The following is a 12,550-nucleotide window of genomic DNA, read 5'->3' on the forward strand; positions in this document are numbered from 1 at the left end:
CACCCTACTTTCGTTTCAGGCGGAAGCGAATAAACTCGACCCGCAGTCCCCGCAAGAACGAACCGCGTTTGTATTTTTTCGCGACGCTCTGGAAAACCATTCGAATCGCGCGAAATCCTCTCCGACGTTTACGTAACGAGACATACAAAACTGTCTACCTGCGCCTACGAACGCTAAATAATTTATTTTCAAGTAATCCTACATTCTTAGGGAAGATTACTTAATGATACAACAAAGAACACGTACTTACACATTGGAGTGTTATCCCAACGCCTCGAAAGGCTAAAAACTTTCTCAGTGGTCATAAAGTTTCATCAACGGTGAAATTAACTACGCTTTAAACGGTGCTTCCAGTAGTTCGACTAGTTTTCTCTGACGCGTTTTAATCGCATCTGAATAATTTCTCGGTACGACGACGGATAGATCGCGGGATTTTTTCCGTCTCGGTTGAAGCGACTTCGTTTGTAATCTCGACGACTTCGGGACGCAATCGACGGTGTTTTCATCGATTTCGTCAAGCGTTAAACGCTTTCTTGGTCAAGTGACCGTGACACGGCTCGCTCTTCGAGCAGGTCCGTCGATGCTCGCGAGAAGATCGCTCTACCCGGAGCGATTCCTCTTCTCGTGGCGATCCAGATCGAACGACTCTCCCACGGCGAGAGGACTTAGCGAATTGTAATTCTTCTAACGGATGATGACCGCGACAAACCGGTAAACAACGATGCAAAACCGACCGGTTATGGTTGTACCGAGAAATCGACTGTCCGTGTTATTACCGAGCAGGAAGAAAATTACTTAAGTTTGGACGGAGAGAAGCCTGCCGAAGAAATTTTTTCGCAAATGGATTACTCTGCTGGGAGAGAAAAGTTCATCGAGGTTAAGTAGTTTGGGATTTTAGCCTGTTAGGTCGATACCAATGTATGTATCACGGTAACGTGCTTAATCCTTGAGGGTTGATTGATGACGCGATGATCGGAGACCATCCGCGACAGTTGTGGACGATCGAATCTAACGTTTTATTACGTAAGCCTCGCGGCGACTGAAACTATCACAGTAAGAATGCATCAGGGGATCGGAGCAGGAGATAAAGAGCGAGCTCGAATCGATCGAATACTCTCCTTCCAACGGACCGATCCCTTCGTCGGCACGCTTCCGAAAAGCCTCGCACCTGGTCGCACCTGTCTACCGATACAATCATTCGCAAGACGTACCAATGATGTTGTCAGCGATTTTAACGCCAGAGACATATTTATTTAGCGACGTGTGCGATGCCTCGGTTGAATTAGAAGATTTCAACGACTCGAGGGACACTCCGTTTTGTGGAGATCGAGCAGATGTCCGATGCTTTTTCGAGATAATCGTTTTAAACGCGACAAAACCTGCTCACGTAACATCGAATTGTGATTACTTTAGGTGGTACCGTTCGATCGATCAATCGATCGGGTGGATACCGTAATTTCTATTCTCAAATACGTATAATAGCTCCTAATTACAGTACTTAGTACTTCGATAGCTCCGAGCTACGATTAATTCAACCTACCGTGTTTTATCGAGTCATCGAGCAAGCTTTCCAAGGACTGGTCCCACCGTGCAGACAACACCGGTTCTCGTTCCATCGTTGAAGCGATCTGGGAGTTCCTCGTGCTACTGGGCTTACCATTTCGGAGACCACCTGAAACCACCGAGTCCCAGACTTCTGACAGTCGATCCTGAAACTCAAAAATATTGGTCGAAGGAGAGCATCGTGGAAAAAGGACTGTCCGCAGGTGGCAATAAGAGATGATACCGGCGTTTCCAGTGGCACGGAGTGTCGGCGAGACGACAAAGGCTGACACGAGGTGTCGGTCGCACCTGTCTCGCGTCGCGCTTCGCTTCGAGCGAGCCTCTTTAGTTTCGTGGGCAGAGGCGCGAGCGCCGAGGGTTGCGGTCTCTGGACCGTGACGGAGCCGCTTTTCGCGCGTACTTCTAGGTAAACGTCGTCAGCATCGTGATTCTACTCTGCGAAGGAGAGCGATCGATTGCGTGGGTTCGATCCTTCTCGTCGACTCCAACGTCGAGGAACGATACCGATAGTACCTAAGTTAAGGATACATTTACTTCCTCGAAAGTGTAATTCGTATCCTTCTTTCATTACCTTAAAATCCTCGGCTCTCCATCCGCTGAATGGCTTCTCCATTTCGTGAGAGGACTTCTCTCAGCGATCGCTCGGCCAGTGTCTCTATTTCACCATGAAATTAGTTTGAAATCTCACGGCACCATTGTCTGTTCATCCAGAAAACCATTCGAGACCACACGGCAATTAAAGTACCCTAGAACAAACGAACGGTCTCGAGTCAGATTTATTCTGAAAATAAGTTGAAAATTGTGGGAGTGGATCGCACTTATTTCGAGGACGCGATCGAGCCGCGCGATCACAGATACGGAAACGAGAAGCTCGGCTTGATCTCGCACGTTCATTCAATACGTTTCTTCTCTTATGAATGAACTCGGAGATCTGTCATTACCATAGTCACGACCCACGGCGACATCGCACGTCCTCTCGTACCGTTATCCTCGCTACCTTGCCACCGGCTAAACGGCTTCCCGATGTAAATTGCCCGGCTGAAAATTGCATAATCATCTTTAACGGATCGCCTTCGATCGCGGTGAAACATTCCACACACCCGTGGACCTCGCGATTCGCTGTAAAAAAATCTTCTCGCGAAAATTACAACGTTTCCGTCCGCGCGAAAGTTATTTTGCATCTCTCATCTAAAAAACGAGTAAAACCTCGGGAATATTGAATTCAATGTTTACCTTGTACTCGAGTCTTTTGAGCTCGAAAGATGGGCCCTACAAAGAACCCATAAAGTAACCTAGGCCCTTCCAGCGCTGAAAACCTCCACCCCCGAGGCAAACCGCTTTGTACTCGTGCTTTGTCGATCGGATTGTTTAACGACAGAGAAGAGACGTCGGTTCAACAGGTGTTTCGAGCCGGTAATCGATCGCCGTGTCTCGCTTCTGTTTCCCCGATCGGCGAACCGCGTAAAAAGAGTGGAGTGAATCGGTGTTCGATAATTAAAGCGACGATCAAAGGAATCGCGTTCTCGTCCGTGAAAGGATCGATAGGCCAGCACGATTGAACGATCTTGTGTCACAGGATCTTTCGTGAACTTCACGGTCACCGTGTGCCTCGTCATAAGATCAACCGAGCCGAGCAAAAAGGAAATTTGTACGTTGTCACGCTTCACGGGTATCGTTGCTAATGAATTTTGCTCATACATTTCTCGTCCCAACGTACAAGAAAAAATAATAATCCTGGCTACCAGGTACGGTGGTTCCGCGTGTATTCGATCGTCGTGCGATCTTCCACGATTATGTCATCTCTTTTTACAAACGTAACGCGAAAGCCTCGCGTTTAGTGACTGCAAATTGCGAGCATCGAACGCCATGTTGGATCGTTGGACGGGAAGGAAGTCCCCGTTGCAAAAAGCAGCCGAAATGCATCGACCGAGAAAAAAGGACCGCGTGAGGGGAGAGGTGGGATGCTGATCGAATCACGAATCACGCGGGGAGACCAAAAGCGATTTCAGGTGTGAGACGCTCGCCTCGGATTCTCGTCGGGCGAAGATAATAATTCGAGGCGCTACTAGGAGCTGGCGTAACGTCGGTATTAGCATTCTCTCGCATGTGTATTATTTACACGTGCAGACGAGGCACGGCTTGCGGTCGTGGCTCGGTAATCGCCACCACCGAGACTTCGGGATAGATTAAATTGGGACAGGTAGCTGCGAGGTGAAGCGAAGAGTATCGGAGTCACGTGCGGCCCCCGCGCGACCGGAAACACGGTATAAAGGATCTCGAGATCCCAAAGGCCGTCCGCAGCCAACCTCCTCTCGTGGCTTCTTCGATATACACGGGGCACAGTAGGACCAAACAAGTAAATAAGTCGAACATTAGGTTCCCTCGCAAACATCTGTTTAAGTCGCTACAAAAATCCAGCAGAAATATTGCTAATATAATAGCGGTGATTGTCAGACAATCCCTGCCACCATCGTAATTTTCATCGTAAAAGGGTTAAAAAATCTTGAAATATCGTCGTGGCTTTGGTAGACCGGAAACGGCGGAGAACGATAGCTCGGTTTTTCTGCTCCATCGCCGAGTATTTACTTTGAGGTCGTCCAAGGGACTTCCGCAAGAAGCTCTTTCAATAATTTTCTTTGGAATCCGGTTAATTTTTCCGCCGTCGGAGAAACACTCGGATCGTTCCAGCGTCCACGTAATCCCGTGGCTGGGCTTCTTCCTGTGCCCATCGGAATCGGGCGTCCTCGCCTTTCATCTCGCCACTTTCTTGCGTGCATTCCGCTGTGCGCGAGTACGCCGCGATCGACAAAACCGATCCTAGGATGCCGGTCTGCCCCGCCAATGGCATACCAGCGTGACTCGTCCTGCCAGGTGTTCTTAAAAAATTATTGAAAACCGACACGATGGATAAGCGTGACTAAAACGGGTTGTTACCGTGCGACTACTAAGTCACGAAATTTCAACGCTCGGCGGTCCAAGGATTTACTAAAAATTCGCGGAGCCAGTTGACTCCGAACGCCAACTAGTAAAGGGACTCTTGCTTTCTGTTGGTAAAACGTATCGCAAACTGCAAACGCGACGTTTGTATCGTCCGTGTCGCGCCGGCGCCCTTATCAATCGGGTTTGTATTATAAATTAAGAGAAAGTATACCGCAGCCTTCTGCAGGGCCGCTGCACTGGCGGTACACCAAGAACCTCTGCGAATCAGAGCTGAACTATCGGACTGTATCAATGCTTGGAGAACTCCGAGTAGACACAGATAACTCGCACTGGACAGTGTCCGTGTCAACGTGCGCTCCTTCGCGACTCTAAAACGTTGAAATTCGGGGCCTGATTAGAAGTCTAAATGAAAGAATATTCGACTCGTAAATGAAACTAAAAAGGAGAAGAGTAATTAAAAACGATGATATCAAAAGCTACGTAAATGCTCGAGTTCAGAGAGCATAATAAAAATTCGAGTTACCTCGAGATCTCGACACTTCGATAGATCGATTCCTAATAAATCATTACACAAGCGGAAAGGAGAAAGACACATTCGGAGAGCCATCGACAGTGGTCGATAGCCTCGATTATTCGCGGGAGATCTCGACGATCATCCGTGCAAGCCTCGTTTGCGGAACCATTGAGCGGACGGTGAACCATGACGCTATATTAATTCGAGTCGAAACGCGGGAACGGTTGGCGTCCCGGCAATTTGTGTTCAGGCTCGTCGATCGATATCGCCGCTTGTTTTTAACAATGGGTATTAATATCGATCAGTCGTAAAGACAGTGCGCGACCGTGTTCGGCCGCGCTTGATAAAGCCGCTGAATTATCGCCTTTACGACACCTTAATGCTTGTCGCAGCTACTTTATTGCCGTTGCCTCTCTCTCGTTTCGCAGTCCAACATTCGCGTCGCTATCACGCGGAGAAGGAATGGTTACGGACCGTTTAATTTTATTTTAGTGAAAAGTAACGTGCTTCCGTTCGACGTGTCCCTACTAGAAATAGACAAACTTTTTATTCGAGAGAGACGAACTTTTTATTCGTTACTCTTTGAATAAAAATAGAAACTTATTATTTGTTTCAAAGCTATACGTTGGCTTTTTGTCATCTGTAATAGGATTACAGTTTCGTTCATCCCTGTGATCGAGTACAACGAACGAAGAAAATTGATGTCTCTCTCCCTGTCCACGAGATCTTGAAGAATTTTTGGGAGAAGGGACGAAGCAAGGATCCAGAGGATCGTTCTTTTCTTCGATCGGTCGCTTCTTTCGTTTTCGTTGTTTCCGGGTCGAGCAAAAACCGCGGGGTAATAACTCGGTGTCCGCCCCCCTTGACGTACAGCAGTGAAAGCTAGGCGTGGAACAAGAGGCGTGACAAATCGTAGAATTAGGTCGATCAATGTACGGTCTGCGTAAGTGCGTCGAACACAGGCGCGAAATTGCAGTGTCGCTGAACACAGACACGGCGTTGCGTCTCCTGGTGTCTTGCATCTTGTCCCTCTGCCAATCGTACGCGTGTGTGGATGCAGGGAACCGTGTCCGTGCCCTGTCTATGGAGCAGCAAGTTACCGTCGGTGATTAATCCCCGTGCACACAGCCGTAATTCGCCCCTGAATTGCCTCGTAAACGGACCAGCCGACTGGATTAAATAAGAGCTTTTCAATGCGGCTCCTGGTCTTATCTGTTCGACTCCCGCGTTATTAGCCCTGACATAAATTGATGTATGTATACGCGTCCTCGCATCGACTGGTTTCTGCGTCTGTTATTTTTCTCCGTTCGACTTCCTTCTATTTTTTTTTCATTTTCTTTTTTGCACTCAGCCGAGTGTTGCGGTTTCTTCGATTACTACGAGAAGGAAGTCGACGGCAACTCGAGTTCGGTACGCTTCCATCGATATCACCGAGTGTCTCTTTCATTGCGTAACAGCGTTACACTGTTCGTTAACAGTGGCGTCGATCCTTTAAAAGAATCATTGGAACGCTTGGAACATCCAAGTAACGCTTACTAATAGTTGTAGCTAATGTCGTTAACGTCAGGAGTATCATTTGTCGAACGAGGCGCTTTTAGGGACGCTACTTCACCCTGAAAATGCATTTCAACTGCGACCAAGCGATAGTCTGGCACGAGCGGCGCATTGTGGTGGACGTCATAGACAAAGCCGGATTATTTTTCACGTTTGCAAGGGAAGCGAGCAGTGGCATTGTGCAGGTACCTGGTAACAGGAACTAGTAACAATGGTTGTACTTTTTGCCTTCGTTCTTCGTGTTACACTGGTTTGACTAGACTCCTAAGAGAGTCTATACGCGAGATGAAGGATGGCCGTGGACGGTGCACCTGTCGGATTAAGCAAATTTACGCGACTTTGTCGTTTGTTTCTTGCATCTATTAGATAGCGTTTAGAAATCATTCGATCGAGAGAAAAATCTTCCGAGAATCCGGTTCTTTGCCACGTAGGTACATTTCGATCCGATCCGATTACTGTTTTTGTTCGTTGTTGAAAAAATACAGACGAACAAGAAGCAATACCTAACGGAGTATTTGATCTTTTTTAACGAGGATAAACGGAGAGTGTATTTACTTTTTAACGACTCGCTCGTGTACTGTTAAGTAACCGTTCTTACGCGCGTCTCTTTCTTCGTACAAAAACTGTATCGGCTATATCTTTACCTTCTTTATCTGTCGATTTAAGTTGACGTTGACGTTAATGGAATGTAAATTAATGGATCTAGTTGTACCTCGCGTACATTGCGAGCACCGATCGACGAGAATCCGTACGATTAATCTTGTTTCGTGGGAGAACTAAGATTTCTGCGCCTAGGAAATCGTACCTGCTTTCGATTCACTGCGAGCCAGGTAAAAAAAAGTCGAGTGACTCAGCTCCGCAAAGAGAAATCAGGCGACAAATCGATCGACGGGCTTAATCCTACGGTAACGTACACCCGCCTCGAGAAACTGTTTTCTGTGCTGCGATGCTAATTGCGAGAGCCGTTTTCTGTATTACAATCGAGTTTATGGATGCTCTCTTCGGTCTACATCCTGCATTAATTACGACAAACTACACGTTTTCGCTGCGATTTATAACAGAAATTCGCCACGCATCCCCACAGTTGCGTAACTCTAACGAAGAACGAGCAAAAGATCGTAGATTCGAGGAGTAATGTTTACAAATTTAGTCGAACACGTTCCCGACGTGTTCGCTCGCGGACGCAACCTGATTCTTCCCGCCGAGCTGCGACCACTCCGGTGGGCAGAAGGAAACAATTTTATACATTTTACGCCTTGCTTTTTTTCTCGAGAAGAAGATTAAGGAGTTTTTTTGTTGTAAATAGTCGGAACGATCGGGACCCATGCCGAATTTCGACCGCACTCGACGAATGCCCGTTTCTGGAACCTCTGAAACGTTGCGCGTTCTAATGCCTCCCTTTCACTTCGAAATCTCTCTATATCGTTACGTAATATATTGTATAACCGGTTATTCAACGATCATAAATTATGAATATTAATCGTTGATGCCTCATTTACGAAATTAAATTGCGCGCCAATATGATCGTCTTGCGATTACGCGTGCTACCCGAGCAGCTAGATCGCTGTTTACACCGTACATAGCTGTTTCACCGATAAATACGAATCTCCTTAAAGGATCCTTCGATCGAAATTTGTTTAAATAAAAGTCGGGCCACGGCCAAGGGCGAGGGATCGAAAGCGTCGAACCGGTCGCATTCCTTGAGGGACGCGATTTCCGGGTCCACGGCGCACCCGACGAACTCGTCGCGCGAAACCAATGAAAAACGAGAAAAACAAAAGATGAAAAGAGGTGGTAAAAGAAAGGGGAATGAGAAAATCGACGCGCGGATAGCTGGATACACAGCTGGGGTCAAGCTTGGCCGAGAAAAAGAATGGCAGCGTTTAAACGGAGCTTAAAGTCATCGCGGACGTAATCGGCCCTGTCGATCTTCGGTGGCCCTCTTCGGTGCCATAATCCCGAGCAAAGAACGGCGTTCTCCTCCATTCAGCGGGTCCTCGGGCCGGTTGGCATTGATCATTGTGTCTCACGCGATCGGCTCATAATAGGCCACGTCGTTTCCATCGTTCCCCGTTGCTGATACGAGAATAAAGAGTCGATCGCTTGGCCCGGGCTCGTTTCTCGCCTCCTCGTTCGTCCCGTCTCGCTTCTACACGCTTTGTGATCCACCGATCCTGCGATCGTTGAATCGTCGGCCGGCGTGCGGACGTGGAACGCACAGACTCTCCGCAACGTGTTTCCTCGTCATCTCGTGGTTGCAACGTGGACCGGAGGTGTCCGATAAGATCGTGATCGATGGGTACGCGGGATCGATATTTTGTCTGTCTTCTGTCGGTGGATTTGTCGGCCGAAACGCCTGGACAGCGCGCGTTTTCGGACAACGGGCAATCTTCGGCGCCTCGACGAAAGGTAATCTTGGCTGAATTGTCTTGCCTCGATCGATACTGCGGGCAGGTTGAATGCAAGGTCCCTCGGATTGGTGCAACGGAAAGTATTCCGAAATAAAACCCTGCTGTTTTCGGTATCTTTTGAATAAAGTGCATCGACTAGGCGTGGGTTTGCGCAATGGCTCCTCGTCGGGCGATTTCAAGTCCGCCGGCTCAGCCTGGAGAATGGAAAACGCGGGGTGCGCACCGTCCGATTAGCGTCGCTGTCGCAACTAGTCCGAGGGCTGAATCTAGGAAAAGCCGCACGCAAAAGGAGACGCTGCAGGATGTCGGGATAATACACATTATAGACCGGCCATTATTGCGCAGAAGCGCTTTGCCTCTTTCTACGTGCGCAACGCGAGCCGGAAGGCTGACTCCCGCGTGTCTGCTTTTCCTGCATGAATGAAATGTAATTTAAGCTTACTCAAGTACCCGTATTTCCATTCATCCCACGTTAACGTGCACGGGACTCCTACGTGCGTCTGTCCGAACGCGCGACGCGTACCCATGGGGGACGCGTCGTTGCCAACCCATGGACGCTGACTCTTGGTGTCTGTTCTTTGTTTCGTTGACGAGGTCGTCTTCCATCATTTTCTTTCTCATAAGGTCCCGAGTTATCGAGAATATCGTTTCAAAGTCACCAAAATGAATTCTTCGTTAAATTGCAACGACGGCTTCGAGTATAAAAATATAGTCGAGGTCGTTTTCACGTTAAAGCCGAACTTTAGTAACCGAATATCTGGAAATGTGTGGTATCGTCGGTGAAAGTGTGCGTCCTTTGCGAAACACGAATTGTGGAAACCTCTGCAGGCTTTAATCGCGAGCCATCGGACGGCTGTTTGAATGAGGGAGTGTGGTACAGGGGACAGGAAGGGGGTAAAAATCGGTGAAGAGGAATCATGGCTGGATGCACTCCCTCCCTATGTTCACGCACTTTTACCGCCGGCCAGGATCGGCGTTGCTTCTGCACTTTTCGAGGGGGAACGGACGACCTGTTGAGCCACGTTGTCCTACCAAGAAGAATCGCGTCAACCATCGTTCACGGTGCTCGTTCGATATACTCTGGAAACACGGGCGTGTCTCGATCAGTTTTGCTCGATTAATCGACACGAAACTTTGGATGACCTCCTCGATTACAGTTCCTTTTTAACTTTTAATTCGTACAGCTGAATCGACCGACGTCCTCGGAAAAATATTTCATCTTGCTGCAAGGTTTTCGTTTCGAAACAACGCCAGCAGCGTTTACACTTTCACGTTACACCAATTTTCCTCGGTGGAGGAGGAACGCTCCCGCCTCAGTGGCTGGTACGTCGAAACGTGAAAATCAAAGTGACCCGCGAAACAATATACTTTCTTGCGCCGCGTCACGCTGCTCCACTTTCCCTTCTGTCTTTTCCTTTTAATGACACGCATCAGGATCGCTCGTAACGATCGGTGCCGGCCGCACGACAAATTGCATTTTGCATAATGTCTCCGCACAATGCCACCAATCCAGGGACTAACGGTCGTATAAAAAGCGACGATCGGTTGACTCGCGACCGCCAGTTTCGCCCGATGGAACGCTCGAGGATGGCAAAGCTCGCGACGATCGCGATCGTCCTCCTAGCTTTCAGCGTCTCGCGATCGCAGGGAAACCGCCACCCGAACGATTCGTGGAGATCCGTCGAAAGGAGAGCGCAAGCAACGACAGGTGAACCAAACATTTCGTTAGAGACACCGCGAAATTCTCGGTAAACCAAGTATCGATACTTTGCACTCGAAAAGAGGCAAAAAACCTCTAAGCTCTCTCCTTACTGTTTTAATTTTTCATTTACCGACTTCTAGATCATTTCTGTTGACTGGTTTACCGACAAACACTTTTAACATCTACTTCAAAGAGCTTTTCGATGTTTCAGGTGAAGCGGACAAGACCATCGGCAGGATTTTTCGAAGTATCGCGAGCGGAACGTCGAACGAGAAGGACGACGAGCAGCTGGTGGCCCTCATCAAAGAGGAAATCGTTCGTACGGCGCAAAGCATTAAAACGCCGACAGGTTCGATCGATGCAGCAGCCAAGAGGGCTCAAAGGCTGGTCACCGAATTGACGAACGCCTACACTACCGTCATTTACAAGTCGAAGACCACCGAGGAGGCCAAATCGAACTTCGCGCGTTTCCAGAGCACCGTGCAGAAGATCGTAAACTTCATAAAGAATGGGCAGTTTGTGACTTAAATTGTAATCGTGATCGAACGCGAGGGCTGACGCGACTCGTAGAGTCAAGATTAAAATCTTATTACTCTGGATGACAATTCTACAAGATTATTCTTTGTACTATTGCTCTAACGTATCATAAATGTATAATTTGCAACGTTAACGATGATTGTTTCTAAATTCGCGTGGCGAGAGCCCACAAAATGTTATCTACTTGTACCTATCGAGAGTATGTTTTTAAAGAAACCACTCGAGCGTGTCTCGAGTACCTCGCTATTTTTGTTCCATAAAATATACTTCGAAATGTAACCACTCTCCGATTATTTGCGAGCGTTACCTAACTCCGATCGAACAATCGCGAGAAACGCGCGAATTTACAAAGTTTGCCAGAGTCGTCGACCGCAGTCGATCGTTGGATACACGTTTCATTTTTGTCGTTAGCGAGTACGGCAACAAAACGTATGAGTCAGGCAGACGATCCATTGTAAAAGCGGTACGGGCTCATAATCTGGCGATGTAGGATCTCCAGGCCGAGCTGACCGGAACTGCGCCTATGCTCTCTCGCCGGAAGTGCCGCTGCCACATGTAGTAATATAAATTATAATGCCCTTACGGTTTTTCCTTTCGCGGATTTGCATTTAAAACGCCGGAATGGCCATTGTCGTCGGAATCGGCGCGCACGATTTTCATGGAAATAAGAAAACCGCGGGCCTGGCCCCGACTTCTGTCGTCCCCCGCGGTCGCGGTTTTCGTGCGGACGATATAAACACAGGGGCAGAAGGGTGAAGAGGGAAGGGCGAGGTTGAGGGAGAAGGGATGCGAGTTGATTTCCATCGAATCGTGCCAAGGCTAATCGGAGATCAAATCTGGAAACGGCTCGCTTTCACCGGCTCGGACAATGGACTCCGAAGCTTTTCTAAACCTTGTTTCTTTTTTTTACCAGTTTTATTCTCTCGCGAAGAGGATCGTGTGCGTCGCGGATGCGTGAGATATACCGGAGTTTCCTTAATTAGGAGATATTCTAATTGCGAAAACGCGAACGTGCAAGAGGGTAATTAAGAATTCGCAGTTTCTAAGACCCGATGGAAATCCCTTCTCTCGTTTCTCGCCTGATTTCTAACCAACTTCTCGCCGTTATCCTTGCGTTGGGATTTCCTGCGAGACTCGAAGAAGTCAAATTTTACACGAAATGTAAGATCAACGAGAGTTCATTTAAAGTTTGCCATCGTACCTGCCGTCCAAACGATTCTCTCCGGCATCCTTCGATTTTCCGAGGATTTCTACGAGGCTGCACGGACACCGAGGCACCAAGGACATCCTCGGGGAACGTCGTGCCTCCTCCGAAGTTACGACGGAACG

General features: G+C 48.2%; 1 protein-coding gene across 1 annotated transcript; it reads left to right on the forward strand.

The window, feature by feature from the left end:
* The first annotated feature begins 10,505 nt into the window (after positions 1-10,505).
* LOC128877529 (uncharacterized) lies at positions 10,506-11,212 on the forward strand. Its single transcript, XM_054124907.1, has 2 exons — positions 10,506-10,690; positions 10,896-11,212. Exons 1-2 carry the CDS (start codon positions 10,555-10,557, stop codon positions 11,210-11,212), a joined length of 453 nt encoding a protein of 150 aa, XP_053980882.1. The 5' UTR covers positions 10,506-10,554.
* The last annotated feature ends 1,338 nt before the right edge of the window (positions 11,213-12,550 follow it).

This window comes from Hylaeus volcanicus, chromosome 5 (assembly GCF_026283585.1).
Source record: "Hylaeus volcanicus isolate JK05 chromosome 5, UHH_iyHylVolc1.0_haploid, whole genome shotgun sequence".
NCBI classification, from domain to species: Eukaryota; Metazoa; Arthropoda; class Insecta; order Hymenoptera; family Colletidae; genus Hylaeus; species Hylaeus volcanicus.